Source organism: Pararge aegeria, chromosome 5, assembly GCF_905163445.1.
Source record: "Pararge aegeria chromosome 5, ilParAegt1.1, whole genome shotgun sequence".
Lineage (NCBI taxonomy): Eukaryota > Metazoa > Arthropoda > Insecta > Lepidoptera > Nymphalidae > Pararge > Pararge aegeria.
Genome location: NC_053184.1, coordinates 7,422,767 through 7,446,752, shown reverse-complemented (window position 1 = coordinate 7,446,752; position 23,986 = coordinate 7,422,767). Strand labels below are relative to the sequence as shown.

General features: G+C 34.0%; 1 protein-coding gene across 2 annotated transcripts; it reads right to left on the bottom strand.

Annotated features, from left to right (window-relative positions):
* Positions 1 to 569: 569 nt before the first annotated feature.
* LOC120623660 (facilitated trehalose transporter Tret1-like) lies at positions 570 to 19,868 on the bottom strand. 2 transcript variants are annotated; one of them, XM_039889820.1, is made up of 3 exons: positions 19,711 to 19,868; positions 6,040 to 6,175; positions 570 to 5,768 (listed from the first exon to the last, which is right to left on the bottom strand). In XM_039889820.1, the coding sequence occupies exons 1-3, from the start codon at positions 19,840 to 19,842 to the stop codon at positions 4,522 to 4,524; spliced, it is 1,515 nt and encodes a 504-aa protein (XP_039745754.1). In that variant the 5' UTR covers positions 19,843 to 19,868; the 3' UTR covers positions 570 to 4,521. The 2 variants fall into 2 exon arrangements, with proteins under 2 accessions (XP_039745754.1, XP_039745755.1); XM_039889821.1 differs by having other exon boundaries at positions 19,697 to 19,846.
* Between the last annotated feature and the right edge of the window lie 4,118 nt (positions 19,869 to 23,986).

Below are 23,986 nucleotides of genomic sequence, written 5' to 3'. Positions count from 1 at the left end.
AATGACCTTAAAGATGTTTGCTTACTTTGATTGTGTAGTTGTTTTAAAGGAGTACTTAAATTGCACAACACGCTTGCAATCGGAATTACTTTGGCTTTGACTGTTGAAGTCAATAATCAAAGTTTATTTTATTATACTTACCAGGAAGGCATAAAGCAATAAAAACTTAAGAGAAACCAACTTAATATCACTTTATTTACAATCACAAAATTTAATTTTATATTTACAAATTGTATATGCTAATAATTTTCAAGTTACTACTGTTAATTTAATGTATCGTACCTACGTATGTAACCCCGGACGCAACACGCGTTATATAATTGCCAGTGTTTTTGTTAACTTGTCATCTTCTGGCTCTTTTTGTTAACTTTTGTTATTTGAAATTTAAATAATTTTCAAATAACAAAATGATGACAAGTTAACAAAAACACTGGCAATTATATAACGGACGGATGGAAATGTGTATGGACAGGCACAAGATCGGCATTGTAACTTGGAGGTGTCTTACTTTGCGATACAAATATTACAATTGTTTTTATTTCGCTTTGCTAATATTTTATTTACAGACATTTTAACTATTTATACTTATATTTTAATTTATACACTAAATTTATTGGAAAATAAAGGAGATAACTAATTTTTTTAAACCTCATATAACGGTGTTTAGGTCATATCAACTGTAATTATTATATTACTAGCTGCTGGCCGCGTTCTTCGTCCGCGTATTCTATGGTTTAAAACAAATCCCGTGGGATCTTTCGCTTTCCTGGAATAAAAAGTATCCGATGTTACTCTTCGTAATTTCTACTAACTCTATTTGAAAAATCTAGTCGAATGGTTGCATAGTTAGTGCGTAAAGGCAGGATAAAAACGAAAACACTATTGCAGTTATAATATAAGTAATTTTTTTTTTATATTATGACCAACTGACTGACAGGAACGCATTCTTTCAGCGAATGGATGATATTGGACTAATTTTTTATCTCCAATATAAATATGTTTACATTTAATTACGAGTAATTTTCCAGTGCGTTTATTAAAACAACATCTATTCATCACAATAAGACGATAAGTATAAGATATTATTTCGTTCTAAAACGATTACAAAGAATAATGTAATAGTACCTAGGTATCTGCGGAACTCTTAAAAACATGTACCTAAGGTAACTTGTCTACTTAACATAATGTATTTCAAAAGAGCACTTAAACGTAAACTTGTAAATTGGTCGAATTAAATTTAAAAAAACCGGTCTTGTTGATTTTTATACTAGTGTTATTATTCCATCGTTTTACATAGTTCATGTACTTAACAACTTCATCTAAGTAATTTTCAATTAAAATCATACGTCTTTACGCCATACGAGTTAACTCTATCAGTTTTTTGCAATGACTATGAGGCTGGTTCAACTTGGCTTTATTTTAGTTTCGACCCCACAAACTATATTACGATAGATGAAAATAAAAAAAAACTAATCATATTATTAGAGGTATCCTCAATAAAATGGTTTTTTTAACTTTTTATTCCATTATACGAGGTAAGCCTCGGAAGGACAGACAGGTATATTGCGAAACTATCACACAGTAACAGTTGTCGACAACGGAACCCAAGAAATATGTAAAATCTACATATAGGTAGAAACCATTTCCTGAATAGCTAAATCGATTTTATAATATCCCGTATGCTGCTGTCATTTCCTATGTCCTACAATTAATATTCTGTATTATTTTGGTATTAAATATAATGTACAAACTGCACAAACTACGGGTATATCAAGATCAAGCACCGTAGGCTGAGACGACTCAATCCCCGATGTTAGTAAAATTGCGTTGTTTCATCTTGGAGAACACATGAAACAATTTATTCAATCTAATATATCTATTAGGCAATTACTAACTAGCTGTTGCACGAAACTTCATCTGCGTTCCTTTTGGGTTATAAAAATCCTGTAGGAACCCTTTATTTTCCCGGGATAATTTTTTAGCGTATAGCCGTCTCAAGGATGCAAACTATTTCTTTGCATAAAGATTTACAGAAAAGCTGTTTTTTGTAAATCTTTATCTTAGAAAACTACACTATCTAAGTGTATGAGGACGATAATAATATTAGATGATGAAACATTATGTATTACATACAAAGTACAAATCATTGCGCAATATGGTGAATAGGAATATACTACGTTCAGCAAAACAAAGTTGGAAACTTCATTTAATTGAAACAAGATGATAATTGGTAGTTGTTATCTTCATCTAAAATGTTTATACAGAGACATACAATTATTATAAATTCCAAAAAGTGTTTGTTACATATCGTTATATTCGGTTCAACAGTTACACGAACTTCATGAAATATAGATATAGCTTGCGCCCTCGAAATGAACGTAGGATACTTTTTAAATTGGAAAGAATCTAGGAACCATGCTGTTATTAAATATAACCATTATTACAGTATCCTCTAATTATGGCGCCTTGAACTACATGCAAGATCACTTCAAGCACCAAAAAATTTGCAAACTTCTGTTTTAAAGCCCTAAAATATATAAAAGTTTACTTCAAGGCGGCATTGGCAGCAAGATTGGAGACTAGGTACTATGCCTAAACAAAATATCAGTTAAACGGACATAACATAATTTGGCAAGAAGAAAATTTGGGACCTCTATTTGACGACCTAATTTTGAGATTTTTGAGGTATGGGTTTAATATGGCTGCCATACCTCTTACAGGTTAGCCTGTCACCACTTTAGACTACATCATCATTTGCCATCTGAGATTGCAGACAAGGGCTAACTTGTAGTGAAAAAAAATGTATATGGGATACATTATAGTCGAAGAATCGGGTAACAGTTAGTTCGCCGTACAATCGTGATAGGTCAACAAAGTTTTCAATAAAACCCTGCTTGTGTTTTGTTAACAACTCCGCCCACTTAAGGGTGAGCATTTGGATTATTCTAAATTTTTTATACCATTCCACTCTAATTGATAACACGTGTACAGTTTCCGTTCTGCCACGTGTCTTATTATTAAATATTCGTTCCGCTCCAAGCGAACCATCGCATAGACTATGATATGATATGCATTACGCACAATGGAATAAACAAATGAAAGCACAGGAACTACTTGACGTGGAAATAAAAGGTAATTTTAACGCGTTCCCTAAGCTTCCTTATAAAAGTTTTCGTTTTCCGATTTCGATTTTATTAGCCTTCTTTTTTTTGCTATCCCACGCATTTTTTTATTCGTCTCATTAATAATTTCAAATTCTTTTCATTTTTTGAACTGTAGGTACTATTTTAATCATTTGATGTATTTTGGTTCGTAGTATAAGCATACTAAGTCAGCTTGTAAATAGATTTTTGTTCAAAACATCTCGGTCTTTTTAAAGCAAAACTTTGAGTTTGACAAGGTTACGTAAAAAGATCATTACGTCCATTATACGTAACTAACGGCGACTTTGCGAGACAAACATATATATATGTCATTGTTAAGAGAATTGCATTATAAACGCTATAAAATACTCAAGTGCACAAAACTCATCTGTTTCCTAAATAAAGTTTGTTAAACGACTTTAAAACTTAACTTAGGTTTAATCTTCTCATTTTGTTCCTTAAACTATCTCCGTGAATGGAGGTTGTCTTAAAATAGACGTTCACCGTAGGCACTCTCCAGCTGTTTTCCTGATTTTTTTGTTTCTGACAAAAACCCGTCGCGTTTCATCCAACGTGGGAATTTTTGGTTTCCGAAGAAGTGGTTCACAGATGTTAGCGAATCATCGTGGAGTGTGCACTTAAAAGGTTATATACACGTGTCAAAACAGGAAGATGTTTGTAATTTAGCGACGACGCGTGCCACTTGTCCGTCTCTAACGTACTGTGAAATAGACTTCAGGTTTTTATAAGCGAATAGGGCACCGATGCATAACCAACTACCCCTTGATAAACAAATGGCCCATTCTATCATTTTCAAGAAAAATAATCGTGTCTTAGTATTCTAAACTATCAATAATAGTGATTTTGATAAATTATCCGATGCACTAATCTTATCGCATTGAAGGTTACTATTAAAAGTTAATGTATTTGACCTCGAATAAGTAGCTACATAATTTGGAAACTGAATGAAAACATCCTAATTGATATCTAGTTTTATCACTACACTATTTATTAGATTTAATATCAATTTGTAATAATCAATAAAACTTAAAAATGTGTAACAATGTCCTTTGGTGCATGATTTTATCTCACTAGGTTAAGTAGTAATAATAATGTATCTGACAGTTACAATATGTTTCTTGATTACATAATGAAATAATGTATATTAATTAGATACAGGTACCTTCTTACTATATCGTTAAAGAATTTCGTAAAAATGTAGTCAAACTTACCATGCTTTTGCAGCATTTCTAAAATTTGCTTTCTACTTAAAATATAATACGTCTTAACATAATGGAATGACCATGTTATTATGACTAATATTTTAAAATTCTTATATTCCTTTATCACCATGTCACCTACTTGAAACAACTCATAATCAGGCGGCTGTTAAATTCGTTAATTCTTTTGATTTGCCTTTTTTGCCATACCTAAACTCTTCCGCTATTTGCAACAAAGTTTTATCTCTAGTCTCAGGTAGATAAAAATATAAAAATATTGTACCTAATAGAGTAGAAATGCCATAAAACAAATAGGTACCGTGATGACCCAATCCTTGGAACATAGCTGGAGCAGTTTTGATCGTCGCAAAATAGGAAAGTGAAGTCATCATGACGCTTATCCCAGAACCCAACCCCTTTGTTTCAGTGGCAAACAATTCACCAACCATATTCCAAGGTAGTAGAGATATTCCTAAGTTTGACACAAATACATAAATTGCCATTAAACCTAAGGATACAAAAGGAGATATATGTCTTATAATACGCAGTTCAATAAGATAAAGATAAAACGCTAGAGATATTAAGGATAGGGTTGTAAAAACTCCACTAAAAATAGCTAAGGGACGTCGTCCTATTTTTCGCAGTAAAATACATGCTGTAACCAATGCAATTACGCGTAAAATATCAGTTGCTAGCATAGCAGCATATGTGTTCTTGTCGGTACCTATTAGTACTTCCATTATATTGGTGGTGTATGCACATATGACGTTAATACCAGATAACTGGGTAACTATAAAGAACACTATCATTATACACAGCGGCTTCCAAAATTCAGGTTTCTTTATGTTATCTGTTAGTGTTTTAATCTTGCTCTTTTCTTCCCTCTTTTTTGTTTGGTCTGCTATCATCTTCTCGAGTTCCAGCTTCATCGCAGGGCTAGTGCCTCTGTACCATTGAAAAGATTGTATACACCTTTCAATTTGGTTTTTTGATGCCAACCAAGCGGGTGACTCTGGTGCAAAATATAGTATAATACATCCAATCAAAGGAAATGCACCGCAAAGCAGAGAAGCGTGGCTCCAATGCAGATAAGTTCCAAACAGATGTGACATAAATACTCCGGACGCTATACTTAAAGACAGGCCAGCCAAAAACAATCCTCTGTATGCGGGTGAGCTTATTTCACCGACAAAAACTGGCCCCAAAGGACCTAGCCATCCTTGGCAGAATCCTGTTATAAATCTTCCAAGCAATATAAAATGTATGTTGCCAGCAAAACCAATAATTGTCCATCCTCCTATGTAAAATACTGATAATAATATTTGAGACGCTCTTCTTCCGAGTCTGTCCATTAGATATCCAGATATCATATTTCCAAATACTAACGCTAGCGATGCTATGGCCGCTGAAAAAAAAAACATCAATGGTCAGAAATATAAGACTCAATGGTTGAAGAAATCACAAAATGCTATAGATTTTTTTAATATTTCGAAATAAAGGATTTGATATGAAAATAATGATTACTATATACGCCGAATTTTAGTAGTGTGGTAAATCTAGCTCTTAAATCTACTCTTCTATGAAAAAAGAGGCCTATACCATGTAATGGAACTCTAAGAGGCTGAAGATGATAATAATATTACTAGGTACATAAGATAACAACAATATAAACATACCCAGCCAAGACTCCATTTCAAGTGGATATTTATTATGCCCTTTTTCATTTTGTAACTGCGGAATAAGGATTGCCGAGATTCCCGCCGTCGCCCCCGCACTAAAAGACATCATGAAGGAACCAAAAGCTATGAAGGCCTGAAAAGAAACGAATATTGATTTTAATTTTCATCTCTTGCTTCACTTACGATTTTCATCATCATCATCATCACTTCAACCGATTGAAGTCCACTGCTGAACATATGTATTTTGTCGGGAGTTCCAAAATCCAAGGTCCTTGTTTCGAGCGGTGGGAGCCGTTTCGTTTGATGTCGTCTGTCCACCTCATTGGGGGCCGACCAACGCTGCGTTTACAGGTAAACGTAGGTGGCGCCATTCTAGCACCTTGGAACCCCACGTCCATCGGTTCTCCGAGCTATGAGCCCCGCCGATTTCCACTTCAGCTTTGCGACTCGTTGAGCTAAGTCGGTAACTCCGGTTCTTCTACGGATCTCCACATTCCTGATCTGATAACGTAGAGGTACTCCCAACATTGCTCTCTCGATTGTTCGCTGAGTGACTGAGCCTTCTTATGAGGCCCATAGTAAGCGACCACGTTTTCGCTGACGACTTTGGCAGCATAAATTTAGCACGGTATTGAGTTTAACTTTAGCTTAACCTACAACTACACAAATCGTCCAATTTATCGCAGTGCCCAGTTAAGTTCGTTTTTAATTTTAGAAATTAAATATACTGGCTCTAACGGCAAAGGGTCATCGTGAGAAACCTGCAACGAGAGAGTTCTCCATAATGTTCTCATGGTGTGTTAAGTCCACCAATCAGCACATGGTCAGCGTGGTGAATTATGACTTAAGCCCTTCTCATTCTGAAGAGAGACCCGTAGTGGGCCGGTAATGGATGATGAAGGATAGTACACGCGAATAAACTTAATACAACAATGGCGAAGACGCAGACATAGGGGAGAATAAATATACTTCTATTATACACCACAAAGAGTATTTAAAACTGAAAAGCAATATGAAAACAGCGTATACAATTTGGCGGCCTTATCGCTACGTCACGACGTCTTCCAGGCAACCAAAAATGTATAAAAACAAATACAGAAAATAGGTAGGTGGTCCATATATACACATATCAGTAGAAAAATATAATACATAATACATACTAGCGGACCCGCGCGACTTTGTCCGCGAATGAGTCGAGTTAAACAAATAGTCGTATGTCCAATATAAATGATTCTGAGATTCCAATATAAATGAATCCTAGCTAGATCGATTTATCGCCCCTAAAACCCCCTGTCTACTAAATTTCATGAAAATCGTCGGAGCCGATTCCGAGTTTCCAATTATTTATATATTTATCGATAAAACACGAATAAAATGACATTTTCTAGAAATGAATCCTAGCTAGCCCCCCTCCCCGAAAAAGAAAACCCCTGTATACTAAATTTCATGAAAATCGTTGGAGGCGATTCCGAGATTCCAATTACAATTACAATTAATATACCGGATGTTTGGTGCATCGTGTGCCAAATCGAATCTGATGATTGGAGGGGTCTTTGGCTATCTCTTCAGCCCTCGTAAAAAAATCTTGCTCAAACGGTTTTTTTTATACTGATTTTAAATTGTTTTTTTAAAAATTGTAAAAATTCTACATTTAAATTTTAATAAAAAATAAAGTTGTTAAGTATTAATTAATTTTCTTTTTAATCTTTAATTTGTAACGTTTTACGCTTCTTTTGAAACTAGAATTACACGCCAGCAACATCTAGTTTTTGTTTTACAGCCCCGCAAAGTTTTTTTTACGTAAAAAAATAAGCTTGAACGTCAACTTTCGGTTTTAATAAAAAAAAAACTAAAAGTGATCATGTTCTTCCAATTTTTTTAAAACATCTCTGGACTGTCCCCTTTCTAATGGTGTGCAATATGCCATGAAAAGTAATTAGTAACATCACTAATTTTCAAATTTTCTAAACTTAGTCACAATTTTCTAATATTCAACAGATGAAAGAAAAACAAGTTTTTGCGTAAATAAAACTCACAAGCAGGTAAAATTTTTAAATTTCGTAGGTTTTACTTGAAATAAAAATAATACATTGCATTTGAAACATTTATTTCATAATTTTTACAAATTCTGCTCAAATTGTTCACCCCTGTTTCGAATGCAGGCCCGACATCTTTGACGTATTGTTACAGTTGTAGTCCGAAGCCGTATTTCGTTCTTAATTGTACCGAAGGCCGCTTCTATGCGTTGTATTAGTACCTCCCTCGTTGGGACTTCTGTGGCGTATACTAGCTCTTTGGCACGTCCCCAGACATAAAAATCTAACGGAGTTAAGTCTGGGGAACGTGGAGGCCATGCAATAGGCCCATCGCGCCCAATCCACGAATTGGGGAACACATTATCGAGGTATTCCCTCACAGTTAAACGCCAATGCGCGGGACAGCCGTCATTTTGAAATACTATGGGCACATCTTCATTAAACACGGGCACCTCGGCCAATAATTCCGGCAGATCATTTTGCAGGAACTCTAAATAATTATCGCCATTTAAGTTATCAGGCAGGTAGTGCGGTCCAATTACCTGATTCCCAATCACTCCTGCCCAAACGTTCACACTAAACCGTCTTTGAAAAGATTGCTGTCTTTTGGCATGTGGGTTTTGCCGTTTCGGTGCCCAATGGTGTAAATTGTGCAAGTTAAGAATCCCTTAGGAATAGAAGATAGATTTCGCTTCACTAGAGTGAAAAAACTATTTTTGCCTGTTTAAACGAACAACGGGCGTATAACTTTATGAAAGAGACAGAAAATGTCATCTGCCTTGTGAATTGTGAGTGTTATTTACGCAAACCCTTGTTTTTCTTTCACCTGTTGAATATTAGAAAATTGCGACCAAGTTTAGAAAATTTGAAAATTAGTGATGTTACTAATTACTTTTCATGGCATATTGCACACCATTAGAAAGGGGACAGTCCAGAGATGTTTTAAAAAAATTGGAAGAACATGATCACTTTTAGTTTTTTTTTTATTAAAACCGAAAGTTGACGTTCAAGCTTATTTTTTTACGTAAAAAAAACTTTGCGGGGCTGTAAAACAAAAACTAGATGTTGCTGGCGTGTAATTCTAGTTTCAAAAGAAGCGTAAAACGTTACAAATTAAAGATTAAAAAGAAAATTAATTAATACTTAACAACTTTATTTTTTATTAAAATTTAAATGTAGAATTTTTACAATTTTTAAAAAAACAATTTAAAATCAGTATAAAAAAAACCGTTTGAGCAAGATTTTTTTACGAGGGCTGAAGAGATAGCCAAAGACCCCTCCAATCATCAGATTCGATTTGGCACACGATGCACCAAACATCCTGTATACAAGAATTGCTCGTTTAAAGATATAAGATGTATTCATAAATAAATATACACACATATCTCGTTTTAAATATTTTTAATTTGCAATATAAAATAATTAAAAGCAAAACTGCATTCACATGATTCTAGTAGGTATAGGTAGAGGTTAACATGTATATTTTAACTATGCATACCTACCTATCATATATATCCAATAGTGATATAATGTCGTTTGACGATCTATTTATTGCGGGTGTCATATTTAAATACAATGATTGCGTGACATATTTATGTCACGGGCACCTTTCTTTTTCGACTTTGGAACGCAGAATATCGTTGGTTATCTATAATCAGTTATAAAATTAACATAAGTCCAAACTTCGAGAGTGAAAACGCGTTTCATATTTTGCGATTTTATACCTTAAAATAAGCCCGTTACTGCTATTTCTTCTGATAGAAAGTGATCAGTAGTGATGCCGACAAGGATAACAGCGGGTTAGCCTGTTAGAGGAATAGCAGTTATATTTAATCTATGAGTTTACAGACCACTGACGAGACGAGAAATAATCAGCTAATTGAGAGTAGGACATTTGCACACGAAAGGCCTTATTTACCTGGCATAACGGAATAGTTGTGCAGAATGTAATTATTTGGGTTTTAAGCAATTAAAATATCACTTGCTTCAACAGTGAAGGAAAACATCGTTTGGAAAGCTGAGAGTTTTCTCAAAGGCGTGTGATGTCCACCAAACCGCACTGGGTCAGCGTGGTGGAATACGGCCAAAATCCTGGTCATTGTGGCAGGAGACCCGTGCCCTGCAGTGGGCCAGTAATGGATTGATATGATGATGACGTCTTTGTTATTTTTTGGCTGATAAGTGGTGATACAGTCTACTGAATACTGTCTAAGGGCTATCCTTTAAGGGATGTGGCAGCTATATTATATAACCCTAATCAGTTTCTACAAGAAATCGTACCCAAACGCTAAATCGCTAAGCGGTACGTCTCCCATTAACCCAGACGAGGGAAAATTTTGAAATTATAAATTCCCAAATTGCACTGCCGGGGATCATACGAGTAGGTACCTCCCACTTAAAACCACAGCGCTGCCTACTGCGAAGTGCGACTGGGAGGTCGCCAACTGAAAGATGGTCTACCTTTTAAGGAGACGAAGTGCGACTGGGAGGTAGTCAACTGAAAGATGGTCTACCTTTTAAGGAGACGAAGTGCGACTGGGAGGTAGTCAACTGAAAGATGGTCTACCTTTTAAGGAGACAAAAATTATATCCCCCGCTTATATCCCCAAGGGATATAATGTACGTGTCCACCAGTGGCGTGCATTTCATACATGCACAAAAGCACTGCATACCCAAATTATTTTATAAAAGTTGTATTGGAGGGGAATTTTTCCATTTTATGCCATGTACCGGCTTTATGCATACCCTGGTCGAAAACCCTGTGCACGCCACTGGTGTCCACTAGCTGAAGCACGGGAACATACAATAGCAGAAGTTTGACCCCGTTTATTATTACACATAATTATTTCCATTTGTTTGCCTGTGCTCTGACAGTTGATAAAGCTGTGGGAGAAGACATTTTTATCCTTATCCCGGGGAGATAACTGTCTCCTGCCCATGATAGCCGTGCAGAGCGAGAAAACACAATGCACGACTTTTCGAAGTTATGCCACGTTCATTTATAAGACCCAAGGTTATTTTAGCAAGGTGCTTTATGCAACACTAATCGACCAAAAACCAAGAATACGTTAGGGGGTGGTCAATTTAAGGAAGAAAGCAAAACGATAATTTTGCCCGAACATTATGAATTATTTCAAGCGGCAACACAAATATAAACTCTACCAATTATGGTTCATATGGTACAGCTCAGCGGTTCATGGGAAACAAAGTCGGGCGAAGTCGCGGCCAAAAGTAAAACATATCTGAATATTTGACCAATTTAATTAACTAGTCCACGTTTTTTGCGGTTTACTCAAATCCCGTGGGAACTACTCTTTCGAATAACTCTATCTATAAAATCAAGTTGATAGGTTTCTTAGTGAAGGCGTAAAGGAAAGACTTACAAACTTGTATCAGCAAAACTTAGATGGCACGATATTTTTCTATCAAATTATAGATAAAGACCACATTGTATAAGCAGTGTTGTGATTGTTTTTCTGTTTTCTGTACTTTGTACTGTTAAACGATTTCTTTCTGTAAAAAAATATAGCAATGGACATGACTAGAAACTACTATAAACAATAAAAACTAATATAAAATATATAAAATCCAAACATAAAACAATTATTGCTGCACATATATTTAGACCCCTAGACCAGCGCATGGGTCCACAAATCGTGTCCTTTATTGATTTTTCGAGTTTTAGCTTAAAACTTTTCTTTAATCAATGACATACTGCATTCCGTCTAACGGTCCTATAATATTACTGGTTTTAAAAAGTTAAAAGATTCTTCGAAAGCGGTTGACACGGAAATTAGGTAGGTATATGAAACATCTAGCTCGTGAATGTTTATAATGTAAATAAAAGAGAAATTAATGAGGTAGAGACCAATAAACAATTAATTAATGATAATATCAAAGCGGTGATAGCCCAGTGGTTAGTACTTTCGAGGGCCGAGTTCAGACCCCGGCAAAGTTATAATATTGCTTTTTTCCTAATAACTCTTATTTAGAAATGAAGGCAGTATGGGGTCAGTAACGTGCATAGAGGGTATGCACAGGGTATGCAAATGCCATAAAATGAGTTATATTATTCCAGTACGAGTTATTAAAAGTCAGGGTTGGCTTTTTATAACTGAAATTTTTATAATTTTATATAATCTGCGTATCCTGTGCATACCCTCTATGCACGCAACTTTATGGGGTTAATATAATTCAAAGAATTAAATAAACTAATTTTATAAATGTAATTATATTTTTTTTTGTAAATTTATATGCAAAAAATCTTGTTTATTTTATAAACCACTCTGCTTTTAGAATATTTGAACTTAATACGAGACAGCTGATAATAGCAGGACACAGTTCAAGTATTTATTAATAGTACATTGTACCAACTTTATGGCCTAGAGCCAGTATGAAACTAGAGGGTAGGTACTCCTTCGATACCATATACATCGAAGTTAAATTTCACGTGGTTGAATAACGTAGATAAAAAATCACACATTTGTTACATGGGAGTGTAGTTGACTTGAAGTAAACAATTTAATTTTCTTTTTTAAAATCTAATGGCATAATGACACTGTTAGCAACGCGTGTTAATGTGCAATATTTATATACCTACAGAATCGATACTGCATAATAGATCAAAGAGCAGCGGATATGTGATTCAATCAATGTTGCCAACCGTTATCAGAGATATGAGAAATAAAAATATTTTAATATAATTACAATATAAATGTAAATTATATGAGTTCATCAACACTAAATATCATAGATTTGATAGACCTTTATTATTTAAAGACCTTTATTTAAATTCATTAGTTAGCAATATAAAAAAAATACATAAGTATTATATCGGTTTAGTATAACAGAGATTGATAGGTACAAGTTATAAATTTGAAAAATAAACGAGTTGATATAGTCGTTTATTCATCTAGTACGAGCTCAAAACATGATATATTAATTAAGATAATTTAAATATAACTTGTTTTTGGTGTTAAAGTTTGGAAGGTTCTCTAAACGTTAAAATTATAAGCAAGCTAAATTAAAAAAATATATCAAATACGAAGACCGCCAAATATAAGAGAAGTTCAAATTATGACAAAATAACAGTCTTAAAGGAGGATGCAGGTATAAAGCAGAAGCAGTAAAAAAAATTGTTTAACTACAGGTCAAAAAGTCTAATTCTTGCGTATTGGTTTTACTACTGAAAAAAATCTCTCACCCTGAGCTGCGAAACTGGCAAGGTTGTGGAACTTGCCAGGACTGTGCCTGTAAGACCACTTTATATTATAGCAAATTATATAAATTATTATATTATAGTGATAACAAGACGAATATCTAACAACCAAGAATAATTCGTTAAAACCCGCCATCTCGCATGAGAGCAGTGCTCTAAATAATAATGATGTTGAGACAATAAAACATAGTTACTTATATTTATTAATGTATGATACACTCAGTTGCGGGCATAGAGGGTATGCACAAGGTATGCAGACGATATAAAATGATTAAAGGTAGGTAAATACTTAAAGGTAGGTTTTTCATAACTCTAACAATGTCTATTCTTAAGTTATTAATAACTCTTATTGGAGATTTTCTTCATTTTATATCATCTGCATACCCTATGCATACCCTCTATGCACGCTACTGGATACACTACTAACATTAGACGTTTATCACAATCGAAAAGATTGAAGAAAATAGTTACGTATTACATTTTCGTCACTGTTGGGAGAATAAGCCCTGGCCGAATTAGTCAAGGCACTCCGGCTGCGATAGACAAAGATACGAGTTCGACTCCTGTCAGTTCGAAAGTATGTACCTATTTCTAGAAATAATTATAAAGATCTACTTAATACGTGAAGCAAAAGCTTTTTCTACATTATACAAAAAATGCGCAGACGGAGGAGTATGAAATTTCCCACACTTGCAGTTTATATAGAAATTAGTGCAGAATGCTAATACTTTTTAAAAACTACGCATCTCTACATAGTATAAACCAAGTCGCTTTCTCTGTCCCTATATCCCTATTAAAACTACGCTACGGATCTTGATGCGGTTTTTTAAAAGATGTGATTGAAGAGGAAGGTTTCTATGTATTAATAACATCCATTAAATAGTGAAGAAAAACTGTTATTTTTGATGTCGTAAATAATTAAACTTTTTCGCAGGCTGAACCCTACGTGATTTATAAAACATATATTAAATCAATAAATAAACATTACACACATGCGTGTATATACTCTTTTTTTTTTAATTTGTTTGAAAGAATAGACAAATTAAAAGTATTCTGGCTAAATCTATGATTATAAAAGTATTGTCTTTCAGAATAGAACCTTATTTAAACTTATAATTTAAATTAATTATGGTCGATTTTTGACCGGCAGGCACAGGTTTGACGCATTACTCCCCAGGTCAAACGACTAATACAAAAAATTTAATCAAATCACGTTAATTACTGTTAAAATAGTATGCTGCCGATAATACGTTTTTCATATTATAAAAACATCGTATAAATATCAAAATCGGAGATCATTACAAATATAATACAAATCTAAATACAATGTGCTTGTTAGATTATCTGATACGCGTATATCAAATTTCCGCGGCAAGACTAAAGCGACTTTGTATCTAATATTATAAACCAGGTTACCATACTTTCAGAGTTAATTAAAAACCTTATTTCGATATTTAAACTATACATTAAAAAAAACATTCATCAATCAAGAAGTACTTATTTTTTAATTAAATTTTACGAACTAGCTCTTGATCATCCGCATTCTATTTAAGTCTCTGGTCTCTCGTCTGAGAGAAGGTTTTAGTGAATAAACCCACCACGCTGCTCCTATACGGGTCGGTGGGCTTCAACGATTATTATTAGATAGCGATAATAAGTACGGAGAACAAAAGCATTAAATAATCTTCGAGGCACAGGTTAGACGCACTACTGACCAGGTCAAATGACTAAGAAAAAAAATAGAAACAAATCACCTTAATTACTGTAAAATACTATGTGTATATCAAATAGTAAAAGAGATTTGATTGCAGCATGTTTCTGTTTTTTTTTCATAATTCATTTACCTTTTATTTAATTTCTAAAGGCAACTAACCTTAACCACATTTAGTCAGATTTTCTACATACATGTACTTAATCGATCGCGTGAAAGTTAACTTCGATTTATATTGTATCGAAATAGCGCCATCTAGTTACAGTACTGGGAAACAGGCTTGTCACTAGATATCACTCTATCTATACCATATATATTTTATTTATTGTAAAATGGCTTAGCGATAATATACGTTATCATTTAATTTTTTTGTCGTTGATCGACCACAGACACAATTCTAATAGCAGCCTTGGGGCCCATGGTCATATCTATAATTTCGTATCTACCTAGGATTTATTAGACACCAACCATTGGTGGCCCCAGCCGGTTTCTCTAAATTATATAATTATATACATAAATAATTGTGATTGATGAGGTATATTTTATTGAATTCAAGCTTTATTCTTTGGAACCACAATCATTTTGCTGTTTTCATTTCCACGAATAACTGTCAATTACTATTGCAATGGAGTGGTAGGCCTAAGACCCTATGTAACTTTTATTTTGTTTCACACACAACTTTTTATTAATTCGTTTCTTTTTTGATTTTCTCATTCCGTGCATTTTTAATTTCAATACACATACACATATCAAAAATAGGTATCTAATTTATGAAATCCAATAAGGTTAATAACTTTATTTACAATTATTTTGTTAATGTAAATAATGTAACAAAGAACTTATAATTAATAACTGCAGCTAGTGGTAAACATGTTTGATTACAGATCACGAGGCCATGAGTCCGATTCCCCGTCGAATAAAAAAAATAAAAGCAATTTTTCTGTAGTTAATTTTCTGTGTATATATATATATCTATGTGTATTCCGCACAGACACGTAGAAAAGCAATTATCTCCCAATTATATCAACTGAGAAAGATAAATTTTACTTGTCCACCTGCCAAAGCACGGCAACTGAGAAAAAAAGAAGTTTACCCCTGTTTGATACTATATAATTGTACACGTTATATAATTCGGATATTATTTTCATCCAAGCGCCCATGCTCAAAGAGTGAATAAAACAATGGGAGAAGATATAATTATTTTAAGCTAGGCGTGAGGGAGCTGGAAAACCCGGCAACTCGCCTTGGAGCAACGTCTTTGGTCTAAGCAGTAATGAGACTGGAAACTTAAGCCCATTTCCAATCAGTGGGATAGGATAGTGGAAACGTGGTTAATAATAGGGGGAACGTGGTGCTCTACTGAATGTAAGTATGGTATCTATAAGAATATCTTTTAAAATAGACAACGTAATTTTTTTTAAATCGTAACGTACCTATTGACGGCATTTGTTTAAGGTGCGACATAGTTTTATAACCATTGAATAAACTTGTAAACTACTTGTATTTGATATCGCTTACAATTGTTTCTACCTTGTACGTATAAGAACTTATTTATAGATAATACATTGAATTAAAATTAATTGAAACTCCATTATACTAAAACTTGCTGGTGCCCGCGACTTTGTACACATTATTTATGGTCTTTTAAAAATACCAAGTGAGTGATTTTGAGTTTTGGGTTGGCTTCGAAGCAGAACGCTCTAATCTTTCGCAAGAAAGAAAAATTCGATGGAGTGTCAAACTAAACAAGCAATCTGCTCAGTTTCACGCTATCTGCTATCTGCCTAGAATCTGCCTTCCGAACCGGTGGTAGAGTCACTATACACAGACTGTTTCACGTTTCAATAGTGCTTATAAACTAACTACTATAAATGAATTTTGAATTTACCTAGTCAATCGGTAAAATTTATATTATGAAAAAAATTAAATAAACAAAAACACTTTCGCTTTTTTTAATATTACTTAGTACGGATTTTTTGAAAACAGCTAAACAAGGCCACGCTTTGCTCAGTCTGGTATTAATTTCTTCCTATAAAACCCGAGGAACAAAAAAGTATAAATAAGGACAAAAATGCAATATTGTTTACAAAATCGATCCATTGACAAGGTACGAATTTTCCAAACGGAAAGATGCGGAATAAAATCGGGGCCATTAAACTTAGTTTACAATAACCTGGTATCGGTAGCATATTGGATAGCACATTCGATTAAAATTTTTCACTAAAACATTTGCGTGAAATTTAAATAAACGAAAACAAACGAAACTGGTTTTATCTTACATTAAACTACAAAAACAGAGTTCATCGGAATTTTTTGAGAGGATCGGTGTAAGAATATAAACTGATATTGATAAGATTGCGCTGTATCTAAGTTGATATTTTATTATGCATAGAGTCATAAATAAAATAGGTAACTCAGTACCTAATCCATTATTATTGAACCTACTAGCGGCCCCCCGTGACTTCGTATGTTTACTACACCTCTAATAAGTTTGAAATGCAAAAAAAACCCCCAACGCACCGCGTAGCCACACCCGCTTGCTTTCCTCAAGAAATGTGCTATCGAATACGATTTTTTTATGTACTGTTATTTCCTAAGTTTAGTGGGTTCTAACAAATATTTTTTCACGCCTAATCTCTTCGGGCGTACGCCTGAAGAAGGCAACTGCTACCGTCACCGTACCAAACGGAAAAACTTAAATCACAGAGACCTAACTATAATTATATAATCTTATTTCTAAGGTCCAGAATGTAAATAACGCAGAAGTAATAATAATTTAAATTTGTTAGTGTAGATGCTATAAGTTAGTGCATTCCTTTATGTACGAGTAAGTATTGTAATTGTGTATCATGTTTATAAAAAAGTTGTGAATTACCAACAATAATACTAATATTAAGAGTTATTTATAATTATGGTAGTAGAATAAATGGCTTTTTTATTTTATTTCTTTATTTATAAACTCTTCAGGAGTTGCAATTTGATGAATCCTCAGACTTGAATGTAGGTACCTAACTATTTTAAATGTCAACCTAAACACCAATTTTCGTCGATATAACTTGAAAAATAACGGCCTCTCATACAAAAATTCATCTTCTATATTTAAACCCCTTTAGTGGTAAAAATTTAAAAAGGTATATCGCTTAAAACCGACAGGTAGTTCCAGAATTTAGTGCGCTCAAATATGTTTTCGATACGACTTATAAAAGTTACTTTAATTACGTACGTAAAAGACTGAACTGGTATTAAAAGAACCCAGTTTTTACAATATGAAAAAACCAGATAAAAACCATCAAATAAATCTCTCTGTTAAACAAAAGGACTACTAAAATACTATTAGCTAGGTAATTTCATCATCATCATCATTATTCTATCAACGCATTACCAGCCCACTACAGAGCACGGTTTTCCTCTCACAATGAGACGTGATTAAGGTCGCAGTCCACCACGCTGGTCCAGTGCGGATTGGTGGACTTCAAATACCCTTGTTAACTTTATGGAGAACTCTCAGGTATGCAGGTTTCCTCACGATGTTTTGCTTAACAGTTGAAGCAAGTGATATTTGAATTGCTTAAAACGCACAAAACGAGTTAGAGATGCGTACTGGGATTCGAACTTGCCCCTACGAAAATGAAGTCGAAGTCCTACCCACTGGGTTATCACCGCTTCTCAATGTATGTAGGTAATATACATAAAACAAAAAAGGGAAAAGGTATACATTTACAGGTCCCACACATTTTTCAAGAACAAAAGTAACACCTATACAAGACTTAGACTGTGACTGTCTTACATTTTAGATAAATAATTCCAATTAACGTGCATTTCAATTTTCATTTATAAATAATTTTTAAAAAAAATAACATGTCTTAAAACCGTATCTCAACGTGTATATATTTGTATATGAAGGAGTGGGTAATTTGTGGTTTTAATATTTTCTAGAAACGCTACCTGTTTGCTGTTGTCATATTAAACTGTGTCTCCACTCCCAATTTAAACACAGCTGATTTTAAGGTTGTCACTGCACATGTCTAAATGTATTAAGCACAAGAATTCACTGACGAAAATATTTCATTTTCGTGAATACATATTATAAACAATAAAACTAAATAAAACATCGGCTTAAAAGGTTGCTCTCTAAGTCGCATTGTGAGACAATAAACAAAATGTACTATACCAAGTACTTATAGAAATGATGAGATAAGTTTATTATCTTACATTGTTGTGAGCAATTTTTGATTTTGTCCACGAAAATACTCACTTTGTACCTAATAACCACAATTGTATATCTGGTTGTATCAACATAAAATAAATAAATTTGAAATAAAATTTAAATTAACTATATTTAAAAACAAAAGCTAACTAAAATAAGAACAATGTTACATTAATCGATATTTCTAAATTGATAATTTTCATAAAATCGTTAAGTTATTATATATAAATACGACGTAACACGCATGGATTTCGCACGTCTACATATATAATTTCATCTCAAACATATTACTTTTATCTGTCAACTGTTTAACTAAACATTTTCCGTATATTTTAAACCTAAATTAAATATTTAATCATCCACAAATCAATCTTGATATTAAAAGAAAACATTTTTGTCACAAATTATGATTGCGAAAGTAAATAATGATATGAATAACTCACTATCTATATCAAACAACCTAGATGTGAAGTAATACATACTTTATGTCACACACCTGTCTCCAAAATGGTAAATATGTCGGCTGAACTTCACTGTAAACCTTATGCTTAGGGTTTTCATTAGCGATTCCATATTCGTGATCATTCGCGTTTATTTTCTCTAACTCTGGCGCGGTGGCACGGTCCATCGCGTATCGGATCTTTGGTGGCACTGTGTCGCCAGTCCGAAACAAGAGCTTTATGATACTCCAGTCACTATGTTTGATGGTACGTTATCTTATCAGCGACTCATAAATACAAGCATTTACTCATTTACCGTCTTTATTGCCAATGCCAAGTGCAAGTAACACTAATTTAGTTGAGAGCATTAGATTTACTAATTAATGATCTTTGTCCACATTATTTATAAATTTGAAAAACAAAAATAAATATAATGGTCTGTTTGTTTTAAAGTTCTGTTTAAACTCTTTCGACTATGTTATAATGAATAGAAGAACATTATATACGGATCGCACAATCTTAGTTGCTGGGTTGTAGTTGATTCTCGGAAACGTTTGTGTTGTTTGCGCTATTTATTTCTATAATATTACTAGCGTACCCAGCCCGCTTCGCCGGGCTAGATTTTGCTTTATTTTATTTAAACAATAAACTTACATCATTAAATTTTTAATTTAAGTCTCATAATATATTAAATCATTTATTTCTCTCCGTATTCATTCTCTTCTATTCTCCTCTCGAGCGGGTGAAGGTCATTATCTACACCCATGTACACCCAACAATAGAATATCATCATAGTAAAAAAAAAGCTGTATTTGACAGTTTGACAGTTCAAAAATAGGAGTTCTCCGATCGTCACCAAACTTTACAGGATTACTCGCCAGTTCAATCGGAAGATTCCCTGAAAGTTTCATTGAAACCAGTCCAGCCGTTTCGGAGCCTATACTGAACATACCCACACACTTGTCCCAACGGGAGGTTTTGCTCTTAATCACCACACTGTGCAAACAGCAGTAGATGGTAGTAGTAGCACAGAGTACGTACGACAGCCGCGGAAAGAGGAGGGATGGTGACAACAGTATTCTGATCTTCCGTCACCATACGGCACTTCAGTCCATCAAATGGCGTGGATAAATAATTAAGTAGATGGTTACGTTACCCAAAAGATAATTTAGGAAATTATATTTTATCGACAAAAAGGTAGCTTAGTATTCCAGAGTTACTTTAAAAATTAATAAACCGACGAATGCAGTGCAGATTACTACCAGAATTTGTCTTATTGGCTTAGTAATCCCCACTCAGTGATGTGTTCAAAACCTATGAATTGGGATCTTCAGGATATAAAACGTAATAATATAATGTTTAAATTAGATATTTAAGAGTTAGTTAGATATTATAGTTGTTAATAATATTTTTGTTATTGTATCAAAGTTATTAAATTCATTTTCGTCCTTCCTTCTCATAATCAGAACTGACACCTACACAATAATTCGTGTAGATCAATACTCCAAAATTCATTGCGCGAGATGAAAATAGATGGAGTCGAACCCCGTAAACAATAATTTCGGGTCTTCTTATAATTAAAATATGATCTCACAAACACCTCATATTATATTAAAGTATGATTTCAAATTATTTTGATATAGGTTTATAAACAGCTGATTAAAATACAAGTTTTGATATTGATAAACACCGAAACTCGTTTTGGACTCGTTTTTTCGAAACTGTTTTTAGGTTTTAGTCGGTTCGATATACAGTGAATGAACTCAGTTTATACTCCATGTATGCTTTCACAATTTATTGCTATGCCCTTGACAGGTAAGCCCTATAATAGGTTTATCTGTGCTCAATAAAAGATTATATTTATTACAGTAAAGCACAGGTAAAAAATGTCAACTGAACATGACAACCATAGTTTAATCACAAAAAAATCTGTATTCGTATTGATCACTAGCCTAATTATTTATTGCTGTTATCCTCTTTCACGGAAATGGAGCAAAGACCCACCATTTTGCTCTAATGCGGGTTGGTTAAGATTAGAATAATACTAAAACTAATTAGTCTCAAGGCTATTTCGTGTGTGTTCTGATAAAGACACATTAACATGTTTCTTTATGACTAAAGTAAAACATTTTTTTGTTTATTAAAACACAAATTATCTTCCACAATTGTCGTCCCAACCTAACCTAAGCCAAGCCGATCTGAACCCAACAAAAATAATATCTATTTTCTATCCTTCTTTAACTCTCCCACTTGAGTCACTGGTAGAGATTTCAGAAATAAGCGTTTCCTTGTCCAGATATTTTCTTGTTTATCATGATTACACTTAATTTGGTACTAACTGTTTTTTTTTTCTTTTTATAGTAGGTAGTTGACGGACCAATCAGATGGCTCTAATGGTAAATGGAAAACCTTCGCCTATAAACAGAGCAACACCTTACAGGGCATGCAAGGAGCACGTTCTGCAACATACCGCCCTGTGTCCATCATCTTTAGGCGTATGTGTTAAAACTCATGCAACAATGCTGCTATATTACATACCCGGCCGAGGTATGTCACAAAAGCTCCACTATTACTAAAATTTCCTGTAATGGAGCAGTCAGCGTGATGACTGAAGCTCGGAATGTTATAACGAGAGAGTTCTGAGAAGAAGAGTACAAATAACACTGCTGTAATTTTATGTACTCTTGGTATTATTTTTATCAACACTGCGTACATTCATTAAACATTAGTAATAAAACAGTTTGTTTTATTCGTAACACACTAGGAATTAGGTTAGACAGACATAATTATCTTTACATATCTGGTAAAGCCTCCAATGCCTCATTAATCTAGGAGTGATACAGTCATCATATATCCGTCTAGTGTGTAAAACGAAGTGCTGGATTTAGCACCGGACCGGGTCCTACAATGTTTGGTTCTTGTTAAGTCTATCGCAGTGCCAGTATATACCCTGAGTATGCTTAATATAAAGAAATCGGATAGAATATGTAACAAAATCAGATGAAAATTTAACTTAAGTAGAAAAAGAAAACTTAGTGGAAATAGACGGGACATATAATATTAATTTATTTATTCCCATGTGAGTTCACTCAGAGCGCAACAAAATAAATCCGTCGTCTCGGCTTACACATTGAGTGCGCGCGTCAGTGGTGCCTCCTTCAGTAGCTTGTATATAACAATAACAGGCATTGAAAAGTCAAACAAATATTGTGCAATTTATTCACACACGGCAAAAGTGTAACTTCTGAAAAGTAGCATACGAGAAATTAAGGTGGATGTAAAACTATTAGGATTAAAGTAAGGTTTTTTATTTAGTTTCCATGGTAACTAGAATAGGTAAAAAAATGTTTAATGTTTTCTATCTCACTCTGTCCTATAGATTAATGTGTTTGTGCCTCTATGGACTTATTTTTTCGTTTCATCGAGTTTGAAATAACAACGATTCTAAAGAAGTTTCACTTCAAAAATATTTTGCTAGGTATCCAAGAAATAGGAAAAGGAATCGAGGTAGACAGTTTTAAACGTGGGTGGACGATATAAAAGCAATAGCAGTAAAAACATGGGCTAGGAAAGCAATAACAGAAAAGTGTGGAAAGAAATGTACGAGGCTTTTGCCAAAGTTGGGGAAGCAGACTTTTCGGTGTCCTTGACTCACCAGCCTGCTGAGCCCGTCGGTCCCGAATAATGGGTACCCCTAAATGTGTAATACAGACTAGAGTTACCGACATAGCTCAGCGAGTCGCAAAGCTGGAGTGGTAATGCCTGTTTTTAATATAGCTCGGAGAATTGATGGACGTTGGGGTCCCAAGGTGCTGGAATGGCTACCCCGCACAGGTAAACGTAGCGACATCAAATGAGTCGCTTGGAGCCGCTGGAAACAAGCGGCCCGGGACCGTGGATTTTGGAGCTCCCTACAAGAGACCTATGTCCAGCAGTGGTTTTCAAACGGTTAAAGTGATGATGATGACGATAATGATGATGATGGTGGTGGTGATGATGACCATTTATTAATAATTTATAAAGCCTGCCAACGAAATAATTCTGGCTGGTGAATTGCCTGAGGTACCAACTATGGGGCAATTTTTTGCTGAGGATGATAATAATAAAAATAATAAAAGGTACGTTTATTGCGGATAAAATTCCATAGCTAGTAATCACAGTTTAATTATAAAATATCAAAAAATATAAATAAGTATTATAGCCTTCGATCACCTAACTCCTAGAAAGGATGGTAAGTAAAGGTAAGGCAAGTTATTTATTTACTGTATCTGTTTTTTTTAATATTTAAAATAGAGAAAGATTGAATTACGGTTTCATAAGGTATATGTATGG